Raw genomic sequence first — 27864 nt, 5'->3', positions numbered from 1 at the left:
AAATAAACAAGATATGTGCCGGTAGTTCTGGGAGGATAAGGCAATGTTCAGGATTTGAGTTTAGAGAAAAGGATACCTGAAGATTGGACGATTGGCTGACTGAAGATTGGACGATTGGATGACTGAAGATTGGATGGCTGGATGACTGAAGATTGGATGGCTGGATGACTGAAGATTGGATGGCTAGGATCAGGATACAGCTGAATGGCTGGATTACTGGAAGCTTACAGCAGAGACGTAGCACACAATGGCTGGATGCAGCTTGTAGCAGGCAGGTCAGGAAACTGGTATCAGGACAGAGTAGCGACTTGGCGTTGACACAGGAACAGGTGACGGAGATAACAGAACTGAAATGGCTGACTTGGCATATAACAAATAACTGAAGAAAACCGAGTATAAACACAGGAACTAGATGAGCAGGAACTGGAGCAGGAATTGGACAATTTGTGGACCAGACCGGGAGCACTGGACCAGCCGGACAAGCAGAGCCTCTGGGAGCTGAACGCTGAAGACTCACGCAGGGATTCCAGGAAGCAGGTTTGAACTGCACAGAGCATCCAGCACATGCAGCAGGAAGACAAGTTGCTGAAGTCAGTTCTGCCTCTGTGAGCAAGATATTTATCCCCCCTGCCTTGTATTGATTGGAGGAAATGACAGAGGGCAATCTGCAATCTGAGGCATGAATCCTGAATACTTCAGTCTGAACTAAACAGGTGAGCCACATGGAACAGGAGAGCAAAGGGTTACAGGTGATTCCAGCTTCTGTCTGGATTTCCATCAGGTGCACCAATCAATGAACCAGCAAAGCACAGACTGTCTGGCAGCATGAATGGAGACAGGACTGAGTCAGACTGAGACACAGAGCAGAATCACCATTCAGGTAAGCTTGACTAAGCAGATCTGTGACATTACCCCCTCCTTCAGGGTGGACTCCGGACACCTATTCCAGAACCTTCTTTGGAAGGGAGCTCAAGGTTAACGATGATGCTTCTTCTTTTTCTTAGATGAATGCTTTGATTTTTTTGAGGAAGGTGAAGCTTTAGGTTCTGCAAAACAGGCATCAGAGAGCACAGGACCTCCCAGGAAGGGAGTGGCATCATAATCAGAATCATACTCTGAATTTGAGTCTTGGTCTAAGGTCAGGATTGAAGACCTCTCAGTTGAATTGAAACTCCCTGAAGGACCACTGAGGTAGCATGAAGCGGAAGATCCAATACATATGGTGGGTATTGACGGTGCAGATTGCTTTTCAGAAGATGATCCTGGAGAATTGGACAGTCCAGAGGAACCAACATAATGGGTGGACATGGATGTGTACCCAATTCTAACGTCCATAGATTTGGGCATCAATAGACAATTTTTTGAAACCTTGGAGGTTCTAAGGCATTGTTGAGATGGCGCACAATCTTTAATGGATGGCAAAGAATGGTCGGTTTTGGCCACCGGATGACTTTTAACTGTAGTGGTGGAGGAATTCTTACAGGGAGTCTTTGAACCGAACCTTTCCACTACGGCCTTGGAGAAGGATGTCAGATCTCGAAGTCTGGAGTCGTTAGATTCATAAAGCGGACAAGCCCACTCCAAAGCTTCTCCTTTAAATGACAAAAACAGGTAACTGACGATGTTGGCTAGCGTGAGACCAGATGAAGGTTCGGTTTCCAATACAGACAAATATTGGTTCACCAGGGCTTCATAATGGACAAGATCCCCATCAAAATAGATGGGCGAATATTCTCTGCTTGAATCTTGAAATGGTTTTGATGGAATTGGGGCTTTGGAAGGCTTCAGCTGATCAAGAATCTTGGACTTTTTAGGAAAAACTGGAACCACGGAAGCCTCAGACACGGCGGGCACATTGAGTGTTTTGTGCATGGCAGACCCCTCGGATGCCTTGGGCAAGGCAGTCTGCACTGGAATAACTGGAACAACCTCAGGCCCAAAGGCCAGGGCATTAGGGACCTCAGGCCCGGGCATTAGGGACCTCAGGCCCGGAGGCCAGGGCAGGTGTGTCCTCAGGCCCGGAGGCCAGGGCAGGTGTGTCCTCAGGCCCGGAGGCCAGGGCAGGTGTGTCCTCAGGCCCGGAGGCCAGGGCAGGTGTGTCCTCAGGCCCGGAGGCCAGGGCAGGTGTGTCCTCAGGCCCGGAGGCCAGGGCAGGTGTGTCCTCAGGCCCGGAGGCCAGGGCAGAAGTGTCCTCAGGCCCAAAGGCCAGGGCAGAAGTGTCCTCAGGCCCAAAGGCCAGGGCAGAAGTGTCCTCAGGCCCAAAGGCCAGGGCAGAAGTGTCCTCAGGCCCAAAGGCCAGGGCAGAAGTGTCCTCAGGCCCGGAGGCCAGGGCCAACATATCAGACTCTTCTCCTAGGTCCTTGCTACACAAGACCCCCTCCAGGAGCAGGACACTCTGATTCACCGCCTCCTGGGGCTGGAGACTGAGAGCCCCCTCCTGGGGCTGGAGACTGAGAGCCCCCTCCTGGGGCTGGAGACTGAGAGCCCCCTCCTGGGGCTGGAGACTGAGAGACCCCTCCTGGGGCTGGAGACTGAGAGACCCCTCCTGGGGCTGGAGACTGAGAGCCCCCTCCTGGGGCTGGAGACTGAGAGCCCCCTCCTGGGGCTGGAGACTGAGAGCCCCCTCCTGGGGCTGGAGACTGAGAGCCCCCTCCTTGGGCTGGAGACTGAGAGCCCCCTCCTTGGGCTGGAGACTGAGAGCCCCCTCCTGGGGCTGGAGACAGAGAGCCCCCTCCTGGGGCTGGAGACAACGAGCCTCTTCTTGAGGCTGGAGAGGCTGAACCCTCTTCTGGGGCTGAAGATTCTGGATCCCCTTCTGGGGCTGGAGACCACGAACCTCTTCTTGAGGCTGGAGAGGCTGAACCCTCTTCTGGGGTTGAAGATTCTGGACCCCCTTCTGGGGCTGGAAAGGCTGAACCCCCTCTTGGGGCTGGAGACGGGATACTCGTTCTGAATCTTTAGCACAAGATACCTCTGCTGGGGCTGCGGTATTGGACAACCCTCCTGAGGTTGATGAGACGGACACATGCTTTTGGGCAGAAAATCCTGAGACACCACCTCCAGTAATGGATACAGGAACCTTCCCAGGAGCTCTGTGGACAGCAGTAAAACCGTGTTTGGCCAAGATGATCTTTGTTCTAGGGCCCCAAGTATTAACTCGGGTTTCTTTCTGAGCTGTAACGGGAGGAATCTCCCCATTTCTGGGCTGACGGAGAGAACAATCTTCTATGAAATGGTCTGAACCACCACAATAGAAGCACAGGTCTAGCTGCCTGCGCCGCTGACGTTCCTCCTCAGACAGCTGGGCTCGTGGTCTGCTTTGTGGTATGTCCTTACAAGGTTTATGAGAGGACTTCTCAGGAGTACTTGGAAGTGTAGTGGAAGTTCCTTTGAGCACAGTTCCACTGGAAAGGGGTACTAAAGAACTGTCCAATATGGCGGAGACTACAGAAAAATTTTTAGATGGTAATTCCTGTAGTTGATTCAGTAACTGGTGTAAAACCTTTAATGTCTCTGATTCTGGCTCTTTAAAGGTCCAAGCAGAACCAGATTCCAGATCGCAAAGTAACGGACTTATGACAGACCCACTGTCCACAGAAGCCTCATCGTCCTCCTTTGGAGTAGCCAGGTAGTCAGGGGGTAGAGGTGAAGAGGCCAAATGACATGCGGCTGCAGATGTGACACGTGAGGATTCATTAGCCGGCAAGGATTGCTGCAGCTTGCAAGAACAACCAGATAAGTCTTGCCAGAACTTTGTGAGTAAGAACTGAAGATCAATCTGTCTCTCCATGCTGGTACTGTGATCTAGACAACCCACACTTCTCACACTCGGATCACTAACCAAGTCCATGTGACTTCAGCAAACTGTCACGAAACGGGTGTGTGGAATCAGTCGTGACTGGAGTGGTCAGATGGTGGATTGATGGAGTGGTGCAGATCTCAGGAAGAGAGGCGTGACCAGCCGGAGATGGGTTAACACAAACAGGTTTATTGAAGGAACTCATATAACAGATAATGTAACCAGGATCAAGACTTCTTGATTGGACAAATAATAACTAGATGCAAGTCTCTGATAAATAACAAGTAACAAAAGATAGCAGTCCTTTGCAAAAATAAACAAGATGGCAGTCCATTCAAAATAAACAAGATATGTGCCGGTAGTTCTGGGAGGATAAGGCAATGTTCAGGATTTGAGTTTAGAGAAAAGGATACCTGAAGATTGGACGATTGGCTGACTGAAGATTGGACGATTGGATGACTGAAGATTGGACGATTGGATGACTGAAGATTGGATGGCTGGATGACTGAAGATTGGATGGCTGGATGACTGAAGATTGGACGATTGGATGACTGAAGATTGGATGGCTGGATGACTGAAGATTGGATGGCTGGATGACTGAAGATTGGATGGCTGGGATCAGGATACAGCTGAATGGCTGGATTACTGGAAGCTTACAGCAGAGACGTAGCACACAATGGCTGGATGCAGCTTGTAGCAGGCAGGTCAGGAAACTGGTATCAGGACAGAGTAGCGACTTGGCGTTGACACAGGAACAGGTGACGGAGATAACAGAACTGAAATGGCTGACTTGGCATATAACAAATAACTGAAGAAAACCGAGTATAAACACAGGAACTAGATGAGCAGGAACTGGAGCAGGAATTGGACAATTTGTGGACCAGACCGGGAGCGCTGGACCAGCCGGACAAGCAGAGCCTCTGGGAGCTGAACGCTGAAGACTCACGCAGGGATTCCAGGAAGCAGGTTTGAACTGCACAGAGCATCCAGCACATGCAGCAGGAAGACAAGTTGCTGAAGTCAGTTCTGCCTCTGTGAGCAAGATATTTATCCCCCCTGCCTTGTATTGATTGGAGGAAATGACAGAGGGCAATCTGCAATCTGAGGCATGAATCCTGAATACTTCAGTCTGAACTAAACAGGTGAGCCACATGGAACAGGAGAGCAAAGGGTTACAGGTGATTCCAGCTTCTGTCTGGATTTCCATCAGGTGCACCAATCAATGAACCAGCAATGCACAGACTGTCTGGCAGCATGAATGGAGACAGGACTGAGTCAGACTGAGACACAGAGCAGAATCACCATTCAGGTAAGCTTGACTAAGCAGATCTGTGACACGCAGTATTTGGCCCGTTTTTCCGCATCTCATTAAATATGCGAAAAACGGCCCAATCTTGCGATTTTCTTAAGTGCGAAGTGGTGCGATAAAAAAAATGCGGATTTATGTCAATCCATAGAATGTCACCCACTTTGTTTCTTCCTCTTTGCCTCCTTGGCAATTGTGTTTATATGTCGCAAATCTTAAAATAAACAATTAAAGGTTACATTTTATTAATTTTTCTTGTCCTAACAGTGCGTCACGTACATAACAGTCTTTCTTCTATCCCCTTGTTATTACTACAGAGATATGTAGCTAATCTAAAAGCCCAGGTCTGCAGCTATAATAAACAACCAACAATGCTATTTGGACAATTAAAAGACTATTCTAAAAGATTATAATTATTATTGAGGGATGTTCTTAAATGAATTAAGGCATTAGATCCTATTTTATTATGAACATATAATTACCTATTAGTATATTTTTGGATTGTATGAGAAAACTGGAGTACCCATAAATAATCTACTAAGTGTATCGCTATACTAACTCATAGGGAGAAAGGGATACATAGATAGGTAGTGGATGTACACTAAAAATAATGAAATAGGGTACTTTGAATACTTTTATAACCAATAATAAGTTATTGTTAATATTCTATTTAATTTATAGTATTGCAAACATTATTCCGTAATTGCCTTTTGTGACTTAATAGTGGCTCCCTGCCTTCTCAAAATCTGTTTATTAACGGGCTACTATATAATACATGAGAACATAATTATCATCATGGGAAAATGAATGTTGCAGACAGGATCTTGTTTTTGACACCCGGCCCTTCATCTCACCTATGTCACCTCCCTATCCTCTTGTACCTGTTAGAATGCTGTTCTGATCTGCTGTTACCTGGCTTTATGATTCAATGCCATCAGGTGTAACCAAGCCATCTGTTATGTGAGCTGCTGCTGTTCAGGGGTGGTTGGTGTGTAGGGTGATTGGCTTGGTGGGGAGTCACCACAGTTGTTGAACTTTCAGTCATTGATGTGGCGCTGGTTTCTTCATCAGGTGTAAATTATTTGACGGGCTGGAGTATGATATGCATATCTGCATCCATCATTTCCACTAAATCTGTGGGTTGCCGCAGTAGTTGTGAAGATCCTGTTTAAACAAACAAATGGGTAAGTATTCCACTATAATAGTGCAGTATGTGTCCTTTTGCTTTTAAGGTGTGTTGTGGGTTATGCCAGATAACAATGAGTACTGGTCAGTTTCACATGTACCCCATTACTTTATCTGTGTCCGCACATCTATGTGTCAGAAATTCGCATCACATCGCACCAGATCGCATCTCTTCGCACTTTATCACACTTTTTGGGCGCATTTTTGTATCCCATTAAATAATCGGTTTTGAAGGAAAAAATGTGATTTTAAAAAATGTGATACGGTGCGATAAGGTGCGATTTTGAAATGTTACTAAAAATCGCATCCTATAAAATGTCACCACATAATTTGGAAAAAAATATGTTCTTTAGATACCTTCAGCTAAGGAACGGTCTAAATGCCACATATCGGAATAGAATCACCGGTTAAATGCATGTTAGCCTCTAGCAATAGGATGAAGGTTTCAGGAATATATAAAGTACTGGTTAACAAGTTAAAAAATATCCAGATAGATAAAAATAGAAAAGATTGGAGTGGAGATATAGGAAATATATCTGACCAGGAATGGAGTATGGTACTATCATCTCCGACAAGGACAACCTTCTCCATTAGATACCAGCAAATACAGATGTTTATCCTTCACAGGGTGTATGTGACCGCGGTTAGATTAAGACAATATGACAAAAATAAAAACAACCTATGCCCTAAATGTAGTGTCTGTCAGGGAACCTTCATACATATGATTTGGCAATGTCGATATATACAAAAAGTATGGCAACAGGTAGGACAAAGGACTAGGCAGTTAGGCATTATGGAACAGGTTATAAATGAGAAAACATGTCTACTGAATATTATGTCACATGTGGGTCACAGGGATTTGTCTGGGGTGGGGCTATGCAACAAAGACGATGGCGGATATATCTAAATATATACTGTATTGGGGAATTGTGCTGTGTGTATGGGTGATCCACCGACTGACCATGCACCAGTAGACGGCAGTGATTGACAGCTCATCTAGGTTGTGATGCCAGTCACTGTGGATCAGGCAGTGTGCATGGAGAACACGCTGCTAACCTGACCAGGTATATCTGCAGTTAGGCAAGGAAGATATCAAGAATGTAATGGGGAGCAAGATGGTGAGTCACTGTGCCAAGCTGCAGTACAGTAAAATGGGGATATCACTCCTGTATAGTAGAAAATAGAAAAAAGGGGGAGGTGTGACTGCGCTATGTGGGTGGATGACAACGGATTTACTAAAGAAATATATTTTCATATAACACAATTTAATAATAATATAAATAAATGGACATACATCAATATGTGGATAAAAACTGTTTAAAATAGGTGACTAAGGGGGTTATTCTAGTCCATTCTTTCTGACAAAATCCTTCTTAGATGGACAAAACCATGTGCACTGCGGGTGGGGCAGATGTAACTTGTGCAGATAGAATTAGATTTGGGTGGGGTTTTTCTTCAAAGTGAGATCTATATTGAAGTGTAAAATCATGCAGTCAGTATTTTCCCTGCACAGAAACAAAATAACTCACCCAAATCTAATTCTCTCTGCACATGTTACATCTGCCCCCCTGCAGTGCATATGGTTTTGTCCATCTAAGAAGGATTTTGTCAGAAAGAATGAACTAGAATAAACCCCTAAGAGCTCAGTTATACCTCTTTTAGACCAAAAATCCTGGATCCGACCCGGCATTTGGAACACGGATCCAAGCACACTGCGGTGCCTACCCACAGTGTATATGGAGGCGGTGCTTGGAGATGACATCACTCTGACAATGATCTTCATGTTTCCATCCTTGCACATTTTCGCAATAAGATGCACAATCCGTTAAGCTAAATATTCTTTTATTTCAAGAGATACCCTTGAAGGGTATCTCTTGAAATAAAATAATATTTAGCTTAACGGATTGTGCATCTTATTGCGAAAATGTGCAAGGATGGAAACAAGGGGTGAGATTTAATAGGATGAGAGATTCAGAAAGTGAGAGATTTGGTAAGAATTTTTTTAAAGCAGCAATCATTTACACTGCAAAACCAGTCTGATTTTGCAGTGTAAATGATTGCTGCTTTAAAAAAAACTGGAGATTTCTTACCAAATCTCTACCTTTCTGCATCTCTCATCCTATTAAATCTCACCCATGAAGATCATTGTGAGAGTGAATTCTGATTGTACTTATTATTGTTTTGGGTGGTACTGTATCTGCAGATTAGGGTGGCCAATCCTGGGATCAGAAGCGGCAAGATTTGGCCCTAAAATTGCCGGGATTTCAATCAATTTCGCGACAATCTAATGCCGAGCAGTGCCTCCGCACCCGCTCAGTGCTGCTCCCGACCTGGTCCATGGCTCGGTGCAACGTGACGTAGTCAGAGGCCAGGCTGCAATGCCTGCCCCGCTCCTGGCCGCAGGTGGCAAAGGGAATCTACATGCTACCAGGCCGCATGGTTAGGAAAGCTAATCCTGGAAATTCCAGGTTTGAGCATTTGTCAATCTTAAATCCCGGGTTTGAAAAAATACCCAGGGATTGGCATCCCTACTGCAGATTAATTAATCGGTACTTGTTTCCTAGCACGGCCACACCGATTAAGATCGGGGTGGTCGTGCTGAAAAAAATCGGTCGATCGCATCGCATGCGATTTGGTCGCATGCGATGCGATCGACGCGACCGACCGATTTTTGACCCGATTTTTTTCATTGAATCCAATGTAAATTGGGTCCCTGGGACCCAATTTTACATTGTATTCAATGAAAAAAATTCCCAACCCCCCCAAATTGAAGCGCGTAAACAGCAGCCCACGATAGACGCATACCCGAAGCGTGGCGAGCGGCGGCGGTACGCGTCCTCCGACCTTTTCATGCCCTACTATCCACTAGGGCGTGGAGTGAGAATAGAATAGTGTGGCGAGCGCAGCGAGCCACCGAGCCCGAAGCGTGGCGAGCGGACGCGGATACCTTCACAGGTAAACGCGTCCCTTCGCGGGCTTCACAGGTGTCCGCGTCGCCACGGACACCTGTGAAGCCCGCAAGGGGACGCGTATAACTGTGAAGGTATCCGCGTCCCCTCGCCACGCTTCGGGCTCGGTGGCTCGCTGCGCTCGCCACACTATTCTATTCTCACTCCACGCCCTAGTGGATAGTAGGGCATGAAAAGGTCGGAGGACGCGTACCGCCGCCCCTCGCGGGCTCGCTGCGCTCGCCACGCTTCGGGTTGGCGTCTATCGCGGGGCGACGACGGGGACATCTATAATGTGAAATGGGTCATATGGACCCATTTCACATTTTTTGACATTTTTACACCATTTCAATGTTAAAATTTTTTTTAACATTGAATCCTATGCAAAAATCGGGGGCATCGCGTCGCATCGCGTCGGGACCAATGTTAATGGTCCCGACCGACGCGATGCCCCCGATATTTTACCTTCCCGACAAGATTTCAATGTTAAAATATTTTTTAACATTGAAGTCTATGGAAATATCGGGGGCATCGCGTCGGTCGCGTCGGGACCAATGTTAATGGTCCCGACCGACGCGATGCCCCCGATATTTTATCCTAGCCGGCAAAATGGACCTGATTTCAAAAGAAATCGGGTCCATCGTGGGTAATCGTGTCCCTTAAGTAAGGGACACGATTACTCACGATTGTGGCCGTGCTAGGAAACAAGTACCAATTAATCTGCACATTTACCTGCCAGTGTTTTCCCAGCTTTATTTTCTGCTTTATAAGGAAGCAGAGAATATGTCAAATTGGTAGCAGCTGTTTGAGGCCATAGGTCTCTGCTGATCTATGCATTTTAGTCCTAAAGTTGCCCATACACAGTGTGATGATCGCACCTGTTATGGGCTGGATCGCACCGCAACGCATGCATTTTGCATGCGACTTGCTTGCAATGCTATCAGAAGGCGTACAAAAAGTATGTGCAGCACATACTTTTTGTACTGTGCGATGAGATGCCAGCAGGAGCGTGCATCACATTGCACGGTGCAAACGCACCATGTATGGGCACCTTAATTCAAAGAGTTTTGCACAGTGCATTAAGTGCAAGCCTTAAGTGCAAGCCCTATATGTTTTTAATGCAAAGCATTTGTGTAGTTTTTTTTTTAGATAATTGATGTTGTTGACCCCAAAGCAGTGAAGATCTTGGTGCTGGTCAGCTTTCTGCTGCTTAGAAGCATTGTCCAAACTACTAATATCACTCCAAGCTCCAAACTAAACATACTGGTACATTATATGGACTTACAGCTTGTACTCCCAACCCTTTATAACTAATGATATACAGCACAAGATTTTAAGTATTGGAGCACTGTAGGTTTAAGAAACGGTTCTAATCATTCACGATGGTTTTGTTCTCATTCTTTTATGAAGAAATACCAGTATTATTGTGTTGAATTAATCACGCGGTCATAAACATTTCAAGTCTTTTATTATATTTTTGGGCTTTTACTTTCAGCATCTATTTTTTTCTATTTTTTTTCATAATGACACAAAATGTGAACAGAGCTTGTTCTTCCCCTGGCAAAGTTCCTAGAAAATAGTTTGGCAAACTCTCAGTTTTGTAAATCAGAATAGAAAATGTACACTGAATATATGTCGTACATGTTTATTATGGTATTATTATTATTATTATCAGAACATAGTTATAGAACTATAAAAACACAAAGCATATTATTTACAATTATGGATGCACAAGTATTTTGCAAAACAAATATCAAATAAACACTTAAAAATGGATTATTACAATAGGAAAACCTCTTACTGTAGCAAAGATGAAAACTGTGAGTTATGCAATTACAGGAGGAGAAACATCCTTGATGTTTCAGTGAAACCTATATGTTTTTATGCGAAATAGCCCCATTTTCGCCAAAAATTAAGCTGTTCTTTTTCAGATGCAGGAGAAACATAAGCCACAGGTTGTGGCGGCTTATCGGGAATGATTGAATATCCCCCAAAAAATAAATAGTTAAATACTTTTTTTCTTTATTATAATTCATATGTAAAGTATGTAGTAAGTTTTATCATAAAAAAATCTGAATTACACTGAAGAATTGCATTGTTTTGCTTAAGTGCCTATAGAAGTATATTTCTCTATATACTGACATCACCCTTGATGAAGTCCTAATGGACGAAACGCATAAGGTTATCAGTATTTATTCTTCTACATTTTGCATTTTGCGCATTATGAACATGAAAGTTACAACTTTGAAGAATTACCTGTATAATTGGTGAAGACAACTAAAAATAAGCTACTGTTTTTATGGTCTGAATTCTATGACCCGTATTCAATGCGACCGGCGAGGGAACTAAACAGTGGGGATCGCCGAAAACAATAGATCCTCACTGTTTAACCCCCGCACCAGCCGCTCACTCTATTCTATGTTCCGGAGACATCCTCGCTGTCAGAGGACAGCGAGGATTCCCCCAAACAGCAAGGCTTGCGGCTAATTCAGGGAGCCCGCTGCATTTAGCCACAAGTCTTGCTGTTTCTGTGTCCGAATACGCGATTCCCCCACACTCCAAAACGGAGCGAGGGGGAATCAGCGCATGCAGGGTGGTCAGTTGAATACTGTTAGGGCAAGCTGGCAGGCCCCCGGCATTGAAGAATACACCCCATAGTGTCATGTAGATTATTGGTGAATTTATATGCGCACTTCTATAATATACATATATATATATATATAGAGCTGCAATGGCCCGGCACTCCCAATAGCAAATATATCTGCGCCCGGTGCCCCTGTCAGGAAGGGGATGATGAATAGTGCAGAAGACGTGGCACTCGCGGCGGCTTGAAAAAAGACTCTTGAGGCGGTATATATTACCAATCAACGTTTCATTCTTTTCAGAATTCGTCAGGATTACAAATAAAACATAAAACACGCTTACCTTATATCCCCCATTCCACGCTGGGTTGTCCCGTCCCCTCGGCGCTGAAACCCGGAAGTGGCGCTTTAAGATGACGTCATGACGTCCGCGGCCCGGCCCGCAGATGCTCTGACACTGCTCCACGTCCTCTTCCTGGTCAGTTGCCATGGGGACGACACACTAAAGACAAAACAGAGTGTAAGAAAGGATAAGTAAGCTGCACATATAAATACAACATTATAATATATAAATATGGTAATATTTTTACATATCAGGTCATCATCAAATGAGCGAACAATTACCAGAATTATAATCATTGTTAATGGCGGCTCTGATGGCCGACCTATGTGCTGTCATTCTTTCCTTGAACTTACGGCTGGTCTTGCCCACATACGAGAGTCCACAGGGGCAACTGATGAGGTATACCACAAATGAGCTCTCGCATGTGAGATGATGGCGAATCTGGAATTTAGTCCCAGAATGGGGGTGGCAGAACACATCTCCAGGTACCATAAAATTGCAAGTGGTACAAGGACATTTAAAACATCCATGTTTTTTGTGGGAGAGGAAATGACCAACAGGGGGTAAACCTGGTTGTAATACATCTGTTTTTACTAACCAACTGCGAAGGTTCCGGGGATTGGAATAACAAGGCATCAGGGAGGTGTTACTGAGATTGAGGTCCTCATCAGATTTTACAATGCCCCATAATCGTTTAGAGATATCTTTAATCTGGGGTGCTGAGGTGTTATATTGGGTGACCCAAGGTAAACGATCATCATTGGTTCTAACCACCCTGTTGTCAAGGAGTTGTCTCCTATCCAATCCCAATACCTTATTCTTGGTTGCAACCAAGGCCTCACGTGGGTAATCTCTAGTCACAAACTTCTCAATAAGCTCATCTATCTGATGACTAGCACTGGTTATGTCATTATTGATTCTGAACATTCTCAACATTTGTGAGTAGGGAAGTCCAGCTTTAAGACTGTATGGATGGCAACTATCCCAGTGTAAAAAGGTGTTTCTATCTGTTTTCTTTATAAAGACAGAAGTATTAATGACAGAGTTTTTTACCCTAATGAGGACATCAAGAAATTCAATTTCACATTGGCTATGGGGTCCTCAGTGGCCCCCACCTACGCGACCATTTACATGTTCGATGTGGAACACAATTTTTTCTTTTCCAGTGATGAAGTTGCCACACGCATCCCCTTCTTCACCCGCTACATAGACGATTTGCTGTTTGTGTGGCGGGGGGAGTTGGGTGACCTAACGGGCATCTTTGATCACATTAATGATGCTGCCCATCCTGTGAAATTTACATATAAGACCAGCCAATGTGAAATTGAACCAAGAGGCCGGTGCTTAATGCATCACTGGAATGCATCGTGCGGTCCAAGCACCGTTACTAGCAATAGCTAGCGCCTCATTCTCAAGTCCTGCTACCATATACTCGTAAATACCAACTCACTCGTATTTCTATAAGCGTTTGGCTATATTAAGCTTCTGCTATTGCTCACAAATGTGTGATGCCTCTATAACTAAAATTTTATCAGTTCAACTAAGCAAAGCATCAGGTAGCCATGGCAACCAGCTGCATTGGTCCACCCTGCTACACCACCTAAAGTGCAATGTGCTTCAAACTGAATTATACAAAAAGACTATATATATACACGTACACACAAAAATATTAATCATACTATATCAATATTAAAAAGAGCATATGCCACATGCCACCAATGGCTACTAATACCCCAAAAAACCCCATTAATTTTCATTTCACTCTATTTCATAGAACATGAAATGCCATAATCCCACTCATTTTTCTTCAGTGTGCATGAAAGATGAACAATAGATCCGGATTTAGCAATCAATATTTAATAGAAATATCGAAAGGTGAAATACCTCATTCAGGCCTTTCGGTGCTAAGGTATCCAGCTTATGTATCCACCGTGCTTTGGCTTTTAATAAGGTAAGTCCTCTATCACCGCCCCTAGGTGGAGGTGGGATCCAGTCAATAATCATTCCTCTCAATGTTGAAATCTGATGTTGACATTTCAAAAAGTGAGAGGCTACAGGCTTATCCGTCACTCCAGTTTCATACGCCAGACGGATTGATGACCTGTGTTGAGCCACTCTCTCTCTGTATGTTCGAATCGTCTTTCCGACGTATAGAAATCCGCAAGGACATGTGAGAAAATATACAATGTGGTCAAGTTGACAGGCCAGTCTGTGTCTCAAGTAAATCTTCTTCCTGCTTTGTGGGTGACAAAAGAATTATCCAGTTTGCATAGCATTGTTAAATGCTGGATCCATTTGAATAAGATTCCAGTGCTTTTTAATCGTCTTTTGTGTGACCCCAAGATTGGTGTCACACGTGACGTTAAGGATAACTCTCCCCGGTGCTAACGACTTTGATGGTAAATGGTCCTTAGTAAGTATGCGTGTTTTTATTTTAGCATTGGTCATGTTGTGAACCTACAAGTCCCAGAGTATTAGTTTATGGCATGCATTCTGGGACTTGCGGTTCTACAAGTCCCTGCATGTGGGAAAGGCTTGCTGGAACTTATAGTTCAAAAGCACAACCCAATGTTATTTTATTTCTATTTTTTTTTACACTCAGCCCGCCACTCACGACTCAGTAGTGCCAGGGACAGTCCTGGGCTTTAGCCCTGGGTGGGGGAAGCCAGAGACCTCCTTTATTGGGGGTCCCCACTCCCCCAGCTGACCAGCCATGGGGAACTTTTGGCCCGGGGAGCTTATATAGAAAGTCTGCCCCGGTGGTGACATCACTCAGCCGGCTGCTGTAGCTAGTGCTGGTTCCCCTCTGTGTATCTCCAGCAGCCACATCCCCTCTTCATTTGAATCCCTGTATATGTGACCCTGGGTATGCTTGGGGGGGGGGGGGGGAATGTTTTTTTGTTACTTTTATTAAAGACTTTGCACACTCCCATTACTTAAAAATCACACTTTCATGAAAATATTTGCACAATCCCATTCCTAAAAAAATGGCACCTTTACTAAAAAAAAAAATCGCACATTCCAATTAATAAAAAGCACCAGAAATTGCAAGAGATTCCTTGTTGCTTGTTGTAGAAAAATCACACCCTATTACAGGTGTGATTTTCAGCTGAAAAATTGCTCATGTGACGTGCAATTTGTTGCACTTTTTTAGCGGCTAAAAAATCGCACCCTATTACATCTCGTACAAAATCTGAAAATGGGCCATTATTTGTAACAATAACCTTAAAGATAGGAATAAAAACTGTGGAAGAACAGATTTTTTTTTGCCTGTTTACAAACTAGAGTGCATGTTTTTATTCCAATGAACAACTATCAGTCACGAGCGGCAAAGACATGACTCAGGGATTTAGTCATCCAAAACAAACAAAACAAAAACATGTGTATTTTTAAAGCGATAACTTTAACTCTATTCCCATGTGGAAATAGTATGGGAAGACAGTTCACGGCAATAGTCGTAGTGAAATTGCATTGCATTGCATGCCATATTGTATGGCATGCGATGCGATTTTCCTATCTAATGTATTCACTGCTCTGTGTCAGTGAATCCATTAAAAAGATAGGATGCGATAAAAAATCACATTGCATGCCATTATTGTATGGCATGCGATGCGATGAGATATCGGGTGTGATGGAACCTAGAATAATGCCATTTAATGGTAAAATGACATATAAATCGCATTGCATGCCATACCATAACGGCATGCAATGTGATGCGATTTCACTACGTTTGCGTACGTAGTAAATACGGGCGCCGTGATAATACACAAGTACCGGTTTTTCTATTAATAAGCAGACTGAGCTTTTATATTAACCTTAATAGATGATAAAATTCAATAATATTAACATCTGATCTGATTATATTTACGTGAAAATCAAACACTTGAGCTGTGTAATTTCTGTGTAATATATATATATATATATATATATATATATATATATATATATATATATATATAGGGAACTGGGGAAGGCAGCACTCCTCTCAAAGCAATAATGTCTCCGGTGCCTTCCAATGGACAACCCCGTGCAGGAGTTGCGTATGCAATGGTAAGAAGCGGCGGCACTCGAATATAATGAATGACACAAACGCAAGTACTTAGTCAAACGTTTTCGATGTATTTACATCGTCATCAGGACAACCAAATAACAGTGCAAACATACCTTATATCTACCCTCCACCAAGTGAGCAGACACCCACAGACCGCCGCGCTGAAGCTGATGCGCCCATCAGTGACGTCATCACGCCCCGCCGGTTACCATGGTAGCCTGTAATCCAAGAAAAAAACAAAGTAAAACAATTGTTGCAGTGCATGGCGATAGCAAAAATAAACATGTAGCAATAAGCGCATAACAATCCCAATGCAGATACATAAAGCAGGATGACATGACAACAGAAGAACGTCCTGCAGTGGCGCCAGCAACAACATGAGAGAACAATGGTGCGAACATACCCAGTCAATCCTAGATACTGACTATAGGAAGCAGTGCAATCCTGCAGATTCATTCAGGCCTTTGGGCGAAAGTGTCCCTAACCTATGGATCCACCTTGCCTCTCTTTGGAGAAGGCGCAGGGCCCTGTCACCTCTCCTCGCTGTCAGGGGCTCATGATCAATGATCATGTACTTAAGTTGGGTAATGCTATGTTTGTTAAGCAGATAGTGGCGTGCGACAGGTTGGTCGCTATGGTTACTGGAATACGCTGCCCGTATCGAGGTCTTGTGCGCTGCCATCCGTTCCCTCAAAGTGCGCTCGTCTTTCCTACATAGCAAAGGCCGCAGGTACAAGTGATCAGGTAGACAATGTACCTGGTGGTACATGTCACCCTGTGTCTAATCTCATACCTGTGACCCGTATGTGGATGAGGAAAGTCCTTGCCAACCGTGAGGGCTCCACAGACGGCGCAATTAAGACAGCGAAAACAGCCCTTTCTGAGTTGTAAAAAGGAAGAGGTTTGTTCAGAACTGGCAGCTCTCTTGCCAGTGATATCAGTACGCATAACGTAATCCCTGATATTCTTCCCCCTACTATAGCATGACATGATACGGGACTCATTGAGGTTGAGATCCGGGTCAGTGCCCAGAATGGGCCATAGCTCACGGGTAATGGTGCCAATCTCCCCACTATTAAAGTTGTAATGGTTAACCCAAGGTAAAACCTTTTTAAGTTGCTTTTTGGGCCTGGATGTAAGGGCATCCAAGCGAGAAGTGCGGAGCGCTTTAGTTTTAGCTCTGGCCAGTAAGTCAAGAGGATACCCCCTGTCAACGAAATTGGTCGACATCCTGTCGATATGCGCAATGGCAGTGGACTGGTCGGAACAAATCCTAATAGCCTGCAAAAACTGTGAGTAAGGCAATGAAAATTTCAGCTTAGGGGGATGAAAACTCCCCGCATGCAACAGTGTGTTGCGATCGGTTTCTTTACAAAATAATTCTGTAGCAATTCTGCCATCAACCAGTTTGACACAGACATCAAGGTAGTTAACACAAGAATCGTTAATCATGTTTGTCAGCTGTACGGGATGTCCCGTGGAGTTGTGGACATTGATGTACCTTTCAAGCGAGGCGGCACAGCCGTGCCACATAATAAACACGTCATCAATATATCTCTGATAACACACAATATTGGACGAAAAGGCCACATCACTTAACCAGAGATCATCCTCTATGGCATACATATACGCATTGGCGTACGATGGGGCCACGGAGGACCCCATCGCACAGCCAGATGTCTGGAGATAAAACCTGCCGTCAAAAATAAAGTAATTACAGGTTAAAACCATTTCCAACAGATCAATAATGAAATCAGCCTCGGGACCCATGTAATAGGGATTATTCACAATTAACCGACGTACAGCCGCCATCCCTTCAGGATTGGGTATGATAGTGTATAAGCTGGAAATATCCATACTGCAAAGCAGTGTGTTGGCAGGTATCACTTCAATATCACGCAGCCTGTTAAGGAACATGGTAGTGTCCAGCAGATGTCGGGGATGGTTGACGATACACGGTTGTAACACGGAGTCAAGATAGGTGGATACCTTGTGGAAAATCCCCCCTCGAGCCGAGATTATCGGTCTACCGGGCGGTTTGTCCAAAGTTTTGTGAATTTTGGGCAAAGAGTACAATAGAGGTACCGTCGGACATTCGGTGTAAAGGGCTGTTGCGAGATTTTTACTGATCACTTTATTGTTTGCGGCCACTGTCAGTTTCTCCAGAAGTTGTTTATTGAACGCAGGTGTAGGGTCTGTGTAAAGGACTCTGTAAACACTTGTGTCTGCAAGTTGGCGCTGTAGTTCAATGGTGTAGTCTGATAAGTCCTGGATGACTATAGCTCCGCCCTTATCGGCAGGGCGGATAACTATATCATTGTACCCAGATAGCGCTTTTAGGGCTGTAGACTCTTCCTTGCTGAGGTTGTGTCGAATAGAAGTGTCAACATCGCCAACCCTATGACTCAGGAGTCGATTAAAAGTCTTGATGGAAGCGTTATTAGAAACAGGGTCAAATTTGGACCTCTTCTGTAGTTTTTGTAAGTTAGGGGGTAGAGTGGGCTCAGAAGCAGTGGTTTGTACGGCTTTAGTGCCATTAAAAAACTCATGAAGTTTTAACTGGCGATTGAGTTTATATTTCTCAATTGACCACTGCATGTCATTGAGTGGTACAGTTGGGACGAATGACAAGCCACGTCCAAGTACCTGTTCCTCTATTGGTGTAAGAGGATGATGTGACAAGTTGAAAATCAGGTCCTGGGATGTAGTGGAGGGCGACCCACTCTGCCGCGTCCTTTTCCACCTTTGTTCCCTCTGCCTCTGTCCCCCTCGTCGGGTCCTTTGCCGATGGCGCTTCGGCCCCGGCGCGGTTCCCCACCTAAAGGGATTTGCTTGCGCCTGGTTGACCCTCTTGTAGACTGTTCTGAGTCGCTGTTAGATCCTTGATCCTGTGAGGAATCTGATTGCCACAACTGTCTATAATTGCGGGGTCGGAATCTAGTGTTCCGTTGTGGTCCCTCGTTATTGGCCCACTGGTAAACGCGATTGTTCTCGTAATCGCCGTTGACCTTATTAAGTTTCTCCTTCTTAAATTGTATCAGATCACGTTTGTAGTTGGCTATTTGGTTCTTGAGTTTGCCTTCCCAGTCCTCAGACTTGTCGTCCTTGAAGGCTTTAAGATGTAGGTGTTCGAACGTCTCAATTCTCTCTTTGGCAATGGACAGTTCTCTTGATGACTCCTCTATCACAAGCAATAATAAATCGTAGCTGCACTTGTTAAGTACCGCGATCCAGCGCTTGCAAAACGAGGAGTTGTTGCGTCCGATTGTGGGTGAATTCCGAACACGGAACCCATGGGGGATACGCTTTGCCTTATAATAGTCACTTAGTGTAATACCGTGATAGAGGTAGTCAATCTCCTTTTGTCTCAATTTTACCCAGTCCCTGTACAGGTAATTCAGGGGTAATGTTTCCAAGTCGTCCTGGAACTGTTGGTCAAAGAGGATTGAGTCAGCCTCTGACGCTGAGAAGGTAAGGGAAACACCCTGGGTTAGGAGTGACAAATTCTCCGATGTTGTGCCAGCGGCTTGCAGACCCTCGCTGTTCTCGGTCATCCTCTCTTAAGGTAAAAACTCAAGCCAGTTGCAACCTCCACCGTGTGGTGTACACCCATGAATTGGGCCCTTAGGCCAGTGAAGGGCTGATGATACATATGTCAATGAACAAAAGTCTGTTATATATATATATATATCGACCATTCAGTTCAACGGCTGATATATTTCAATGCATATGCATATTGCGTCGGCTCTGCAACACAGCTCATGCCCAATATATCTAGAGATACAGAGGCGCATCATGCCGTGTGTACGGGCGATCTGCCAACCACCTGTGCAGCCGCCCCAGGAGCCACCGGTGATTGATAGCTCACTGGGAGGGTGCATGCAAATGCGCCCACCCACTTGTGATGTTCAGTGACATATTGGGCAGTGGGAATGGAGAACATGCTGCCTGATCCATCTGTAGATATATCTGCAGATCAACTGATCTGCAGATATATCTATTAGTGTGTACCCAATTTAAATGTAAAGGAGATGATTATTATGTGGATGTAATGAACTAGAGCAGATCACTACATGATTATTAGCAGGTATCATAAGTGCTTTCTTACATGTATGGTGTTTATCTGCAATGGGAGACTTTTGAATAAATAAATCCTGCTTGAGTAGGACTATAACTAATGTCATCATCATACAACAGAGGTACAAATAGATTAGTGGTTACCTAACTCTGTCCTCAAAGAGCACTTAAAGTTCACAATTTCCAGGTCATTTAAAAAATGTGACAGTTTGTGATACACAGTGCTCCTGACAGGTGATCTGGGAAATGTAAACTGTTAGTGGTCCTTAAGAACAACGTTTTGGAGCCACTGAATTTGAGAATATAGGGCCTTTGGCGACTGTCACAGTCCCTAAGGCGTTCACCTGGGAAGGAAGGGGGCGGGCAGGGGCCAAAGCAGGGGAACGTCCAGCGTTTTATGGGCATAATTTCAGTCCCCAGTCTCTTGTCCCCCTCTTCGGTGGACAAGATAAATAAAAGTCTGTTTAGAAGTGGAGAGAAATCATTCGATGGTCGCTGACCATCAAATGATTTGTGTCCCCTTTGGCTGCATGTGAGGGAATGTGTTCCCGTACAGCCCCTCAAATGGTATCAAGGGGATTCAACGGGAGGGGGGCATTCGGGCAGGCGGCGTTAAACTGCTGCTAAGCAGTGAGTGACTGCTGCTTAGCAAGCTATACTGAAGGACACCTGTATAGTAACATAAATTTAGCAGCAAAATAAATAAAAAAATAAAAGAATTGGTATGTGCCTTGAGGGGCGAACACACAGGCTTGTGCTGGGTGATTTTAGCTAAGCTATTTGGCTTAGTCAAAATCAAGATGAAGCCGCCGGAGATACAGCTGCCATCCCCAGCCGCTTCAGCCCCTGTGTACATCCAAACGCAGTGTGCAGTGGCTAGTCAAAACTGACTTGCCTGCACAGTCAATTTGGCTGGGCGATAGCAATGCTGCGGCCTGCGCATCACTATCGCCCACAGTGTCCACACAAGGCAATTCTGGCTAACCTTCTAAGTGATTTTGACTAGTAAAAATCACCTGGCCAAATAACCCTATGTGTACACACCTCTTCTTCTAGTCGCAATAGTTATGGATAATATACACATTTCACTCCTGTATCTCTCCAGCCTCATCTTCCATGCTTATCTACATCAGCCCTCCTATGTCTTTAGTAGCCTGATCCCATCTGTGTCTTTTCAGCAGCTTCATCCCCTCTGTGTCTCTCCAGCAGCCACATACTCTCCATGTCTCTCCAGCAGCCACATCCCCTCTGTGTCTCTACAACAGACATGGTTTCCCAAACTTTTTTGTCCAAACCTCTGGGGACTTTATAAAACCACCTTTGAATGATTGGTACCTATTTTTCTCTCTTATTTCATACATAAATGTAACCCTTAGTTCACTTGCTTAGCTAATATCTTGTGCCTCCACCCAAGCTTTATCAGGGCTGCGGACGCCTGGCAGCGGGGGGACGGTGCACGGAGGGTGCACAAGGTGCTTCCGCCCGGCACTTGCTGTCTGTTGACTCAATGGTGTCGACCTAATGACTGTCGACCTAAGTTGGGTCGACAATATGATCCACACCCACCCAGTATATATATATTTTTTTTATTCTGTTTTTATTGAAAAGCAAAGACAAATCACATACAATAAAGAACTACAATAAGTGAGTTGAAATATATGGGTATGTGGTTCTTATCATAAATTGGGAGTGAAGAAAAGGCGTATCGTACCCATAGGGTAGACTCGGTCATAGATATGCTTTGCAATTCCAAAAATGTTTTTTAATAACAAACATTAACGGATAGGAATAGAAAAAGTTGAAGGGACAATGAGAAAGATACATTAGGAATGGGATGGAGAAGGAAGGAAAGTGAGACTTCACTTACTGGGGGGGGGGGAGGAAGTGATACAAAATAACGTATATAATGTGCGCTGGGTAGTGTATAGTCAGTTAGATTTCCACCACTTTTGTCATTTGGTCTTTATATTCCACTGTGCTTTTATAATCAAACCATGGGAGCCAAATAGCCTTGAATTTGCCTTTCTTATCCTTAGCAGATAATAGGACCTCTTCCAAAATCATATGGGCCCTTATTCTGATTAAGTCGGATGGCCCAGTGTGCGGTCGGACGGCCGATGTTTGGTATTTGCGCATGTGCAGAGGCGTATCTGCGCATGTGCGAACACCTTGCACGTCCCAACACGGAGTGAGGTCCATGCAGAAAATGATCATACAGAACCATCCAAGCAGGGGGTGAAGAGGGGCGTGAAGGGCTGTTTGGGCTCATTACCATATGCGTACCCATGAAAATGCTGGGCGTACGTAATCCGGCCATGACGCATGTGTGGGGAGCAGACAACTAACATAGACGGATGTCAGCTGCCTGCCCATATCCCTGCTTTCATACGGAAAAATGTCCGAGTGGTCTGGAGCACTCGGTGCTGCCTGACCGCTTGGTCCATCATTTGATGGTCGGTGACCATCGGAGGATGGGGGAGGTTCCCACAGATGGAGGAGGTGTTCATATGAAACATCCACTCCTGGTCCGTATGCTCGGCGTCTTACCGCATTCGGACGGTGAGATCAATCCGTACGGTAGGCGGGGCTAAGAACACCCGGTTCTTGTCCGAAATACTCATCCATCCGAATCAGCTAGAATAAGGGCCATAGTGATCTAGTCTTGTAAACCACATTTTGCGTGTGGGGATGGGTATTTTATAAAATTTTTTCTTTAGTATGTTTTTATTTTTACATTTGAATTTTTGATCTTTATTGGGTTTTTTTTAATCCTTATGTTATATTTTTCCTTGTTTTTCTGCCACCTTATTGACACACTAGAATGTTTTATTAACCTTATGCAAATATCACTACAACTTTTTCCTTGGTGTCCGGTACAAGTTAGCCTTAGCATGTTCTAGGACTGTGACACCAGCTTTGAGCATCTTTAGAATTTAAAATATTATTTTCTGCATTGAGATGCAACCATCGGCCACACCATTGAAACTAGCACCAGCACCATGGTAGGTTCAGATTCTTCATCAGAATGGTCACCAATAAGAATGAATATGTGCCTGAGTTCATCGGTACGCCGTGATACCCAGCCTAGCGTTTGCTAATATTAGCTGGTGTAAGGGGTGGGATGATGTAGCATCGAGCCACATTAGACTCACTGTGACTATCTTGGATTATGAAAAATGGCGCCACAGCTCGCCCTGAGCACCAAAAGCCCTAGTTATGATCATTTCATGCATTTATCTCAGATCCTTATTTACAGTTTTTCCATACTGACCTATTGAAAACACGACACTCATACATCTAACACAATTTTACTCATATATTCTAATTGTAGAGAAATTCAAATCTTCCAATACTTCTCAAAACATACAGTTCATTCTGAATTTTGATCTATATTTCTCTTAAAGCGTGCTTCATGCAAGGGTACAGTAAGATACTAAATATATATAAATAAATTATAGAAAATAATTCCAATAAACTTAGTTTTCTAATAATAAATAAAAAATACATATGCCAAAAGAAGACTGTCATAATAAAGATTCTGTGGGTACATGTGGCTGATGTAATTCTGAGACAAAAAGTGATGCAACTAGTGCAGCGTGGATGATGTAATGGTCATTATTACTGCCTCACAGCGTGGGGGTCATAGGTTTGATTCCAAAATGGCCCTATCTGTGCAGAGTTTTTATATTCTCCCTGAGCTTGCATCAGTTTACTCCTGGTACTCCAATTTCCTCCCACAATCCAAATATATACTGGTAGGTTAAGTGGTAGGTTAATTGGCTTCCCAAAAAATTAACCACTTGAGTGGTATGCGGGCTGTCCTGGAAAATTTCCGGGCATGCCACCATATTGAAGATGTGCATCAGTAGTGCCTGCAGCTGTGCACCACTGGCGCATCACCTGTCCAGCCCCCCCCCCCACTATAAGTCCTTTTAAGTATAGACACCTACGCGTTTTGCTGTCTACAGCAGCTTTTTCAAGGACCTTGAAAAAGCTGCTGTAGACAGCGAAACGCGTAGGTGTCTATACTTAAAAGGACTTATGGTCATTTGAACCCTTGCCAGTGAAACCCTTGCCAGTGCTATTCCATCTTTGCACCTAGTATACCCAAGGAATTCCATCCAAAGTGTTTTATCACGAGCTGTACTGGGAGAACAAGTGGACTGGTTCAACTACCCCCTCCTCAGGGCACATTGTACCCTTCCCCCCCAGCATTGAAACATACAGTAGTAGCCTCCCCTTGCATGGCACATACCTTATGTCTCCCCCCACAGCATAATTGGAATAAACAGCAGCCTCCCCTCCCCCGCATGGCATGAAACCCCAAGCCTCCACTCCCACCCAGCAATTCACATTATACAGAAGCTGTCTCCTACTCCCCCTCCCGCATGGCATGGTCACAGACACCAAAGCCACCTCCTCTCCCCTTCCCCCAAAGCAGCGACATGATACATTCACCAGCTGCCTCCTCTCCCCACAGCATGGTACAGCCACCACCTCTTCGCTTTCACATGGCTGTGTCACAAACCGCAGTGCGCAGCCCCGACCTTCACAATGGTCCGCCCTGCGCTGCAGGTCAAATGCTTGTGCCGTCTCAGGTGGTGGATCGTGGTGTGATGTCCCTTGTGCCCCCATGGGCAGTTGGCAATGCCCCTTGCCAGTTTCACGCTGGGCCCATGCAGTATGGGCACCGCCATGACACCTGTGGTCAGCTGACTGTGTAGGCCAATCACACTGCCTGCTGGCCTGAACTGTGACCTGTACACCTGTAGCAGAATCAAGGTGTAAACTGACACTTCCTGGTTCTCTTCTGCGGTTGAGTGAGCAAGTTATCACCAGCAAAGGACACCGCTGGCACTGGCTAGCAATCCCTCGCTAGCTTCCAGGCTAGACTCCCGTGGCTCCCAGGCCACATTGCTTTTACCATCAGTGACTTTCTCCATCTCAGTCCTGATCTGTCGACAGGCACTGTCAACATCCAGGTCGACTCTCAGCTACTGCCGTCTCCTAGTGACCAATACCACCTGTGTCCTCTCCGACGACCATCAGTTGCTGTGCCACAGTATTTGTAGCATCCCGTCTATACTGCCGACATCCCTGCTGTGTTTCAACAATTTGTGAATGAGATCTTCCGTGATATGTTGTACGAGTATTTAGTTGTCTATCTAGATGACATCTTAATCTTTTCCAGAGACATCGCTCCCAAGTGAAAGAGGTTTTTCTTCGGCTCAGACAAAACAAGCTCTATGGCAAAATATCCAAATGTACATTCGAGGTGCCCTCAGTTCCCTTTCTGGGGTACATAATTTCTGGCTCTGAACTCCACATGGACCCTGAGAAATTAGAAGTTATTTCCGAGTGGTCACAACCCACTACACTGAAAGCGGTGCAACGCTTCATTGGCTTCGCCAATTACTACCGGAAGTTTATCCGAGGATTCTCCACGTTGATTGCTCCTATTACTGCTCTCACACGAAAAGGAGCTAATCCTGCTGTCTGGTCCACTGAAGCTACATCAGCCTTCCAGCTTCTCAAGCAGTCTTTTATTTCCGCTCCCATATTATTACAACCTGATATTGACCAACCATTCTTTCTGGAGGTGGATGCCTCAAATATCGGAGTGGAAGCTGTGCTGTCTCAATTGTCCAGTGATGAAAAACAACACCCGTGTTTTTTTCTCCCGCAAGTTTCTTCCTGCAGAAAGAAATTATTCCATAGGTGACCAGGAGCTACTTGCCATCAAACTAGCCCGTGAAGAGTGGAGGTATCTCCTAGAAGGTGCTAAGTTCCCAGTAACAATTTTTACTGACCATAAGACCTTGTTATACCTGCAGTCCGCCCAGTGCCTGAACCCTCGTCAGGCTCGATGGTCATTATTCTTTGCTCCTACGCAAGTATCTCCTGCACCTCCCCCTGGCAAGATTGTCGTGCCTCCTGAACTTCACCAGAGATTATTGTCATGGGCTCATAAATCCTTGTTTTCCGAGCATCCCGGTGCCCAAAACACCCTCGAAATTCTGCAACGGTCCTATTGGTGGCCCCAAATCAGAAAAGACGTTAAAGAATTTGTGGCATCCTGTCCGGGGTGTGTGCAGCATAAAGTTCCTCGACAAGCTCCTGCTGGCATGCTTCACCCCTTGCCAATTCCAACACGTCCATGGACAAACATATCTATGGACTTTATGTCCGAGTTACCCGAGTCCCAAGAGTTCAACACAATCTGGGTGGTGGTGGACCGATTTTCAAAGATGGCTCGGTTCATACCTCTCTCAGGTTTTCCATCTGCTCCTAGTTTGGCTCAACTCTTTGTACAAAACATCTTCAGAAGTCATGGCCTGCCTACAGAAATCATCTCCGATCGTGGAGTGCAATTTGTTGCACGATTCTGTAGAGCCTTGTCTACAGCACTTCAAGTGAAGTTGAAATTCTCTTCTGCCTACCACCCACAATCCAATGGCCAGACTGAAAGAGTTAACCAAGACTTAGAGGCATTTTTACGCATGTATGTATCCTCTTCTCAGGATGATTGGGCTAAACTCCTCCCATGGTTGTAGTTCGCTCACAACTACAGGTACCATTCTTCTACAGGATGCTCTCCCTTCTACATTGTTTACGGTCAGCATCCCAGACCTCCCAGCTTTGAAGCATTACGTGTGACTGAAGTCCATGCAGCTACTGCAGCCCTGAGACATTTCTCTCAAATATGGAAGAAGGTTCACATTGCCTTAGAGAAAGCTTCTGTACGATACAAATTCTTTGCTGACCGTAAAAGACGTGCTGTTCCTGTGCTCCATCCTAGGAATAAGGTATGGCTGTTCACGTGAAATCTACGCTTAAAGGTACCTTCCATGAACTTTGCACCTAGATTCATTGGTCCATACTCTGTTAAGCAAAGAATTATGTCACGGCAGAAGGGCTGGATGGAGTCGTGTGGTGCACAGAAGCTGGAGACGGACCAGGGCGAGTAGGATTGAAACGTGCAGGTTTAATAACTGGTTTCATAAATAATAAGTTCACTTAAATACTTCTTTAAGTGGCAAAAGAATAAATCAATAAGTCCAGCACAATATACTGCCAGTGGTAATTCTGGAACCAGTCTTTAGGTGAGCCAGAGTACATAGAAGAAGATGCAGGAAGAGGTTGATTTGATGATGGAAGAAATGGATCCGGAAGACTGGAAGAGGATGGAATGGATGGATGATGAAGAAAGGGAATCCTGGAACAAGCAGGAGCCAGCACTAGATAGCGCTTGCAGCATTGGTGTCAGGAGAAAACCTTCCTTGGATAAGGTGCAGGGAGCAAGGCACCAGAGTCAGGAGAGAGAACCAGGATCCAGGAGTCAGCTCGGAGATGTGAACGACTCAGAAGACTCATTGCACTGACACGGATCAGCCTGGGCAGCTCCACTATATCCCCAGGGAGTGGCTGCCATTGGCTGTCCGTGCAGGATGAGGAGGAACTCTCTACTCTGGCCCAATCCGCTACCTGCCCTTACTCAAGATGGCGCCGCCGGCCTCCCGGCGCCGCAATCGTCAAGGACGCTGTTACCTGATGCTCCGTCGCTGCCGCCTCT

The 27864-nt window shown here is 45.0% G+C and overlaps 1 protein-coding gene across 2 annotated transcripts in view; it reads right to left on the bottom strand.

Annotated features, from left to right (window-relative positions):
* The window catches only part of LOC146074425 (uncharacterized), a 62983-nt gene that overhangs the window by 12075 nt on the left and 23044 nt on the right, over positions 1–27864 (bottom strand). The window contains exons 2-4 of one of the 2 annotated variants that reach the window (XR_014473426.1): positions 14048–14396; positions 12164–12322; positions 6018–6269 (exon numbers count right to left, since the gene is read on the bottom strand). Coding sequence is in view for 1 of the 2 variants with exons in the window: in XM_083182452.1 (XP_083038578.1) it covers positions 6234–6269; positions 12164–12322; positions 14048–14167 (315 nt within the window). In the remaining variant the exon portion in view is untranslated. Of the gene's footprint in view, positions 1–5858; positions 6270–12163; positions 12323–14047; positions 14397–27864 lie in introns of those variants that run through there. The other variant, XM_083182452.1, reaches the window with a different exon arrangement.

This window comes from Crinia signifera, chromosome 4 (genome assembly GCF_055691185.1).
Source record: "Crinia signifera chromosome 4, ASM5569118v1, whole genome shotgun sequence".
Taxonomy (NCBI): domain Eukaryota; kingdom Metazoa; phylum Chordata; class Amphibia; order Anura; family Myobatrachidae; genus Crinia; species Crinia signifera.
The sequence above is the reverse complement of the archived record's forward strand: the minus strand, read 5'-3'. Positions and strand labels throughout refer to the sequence as shown.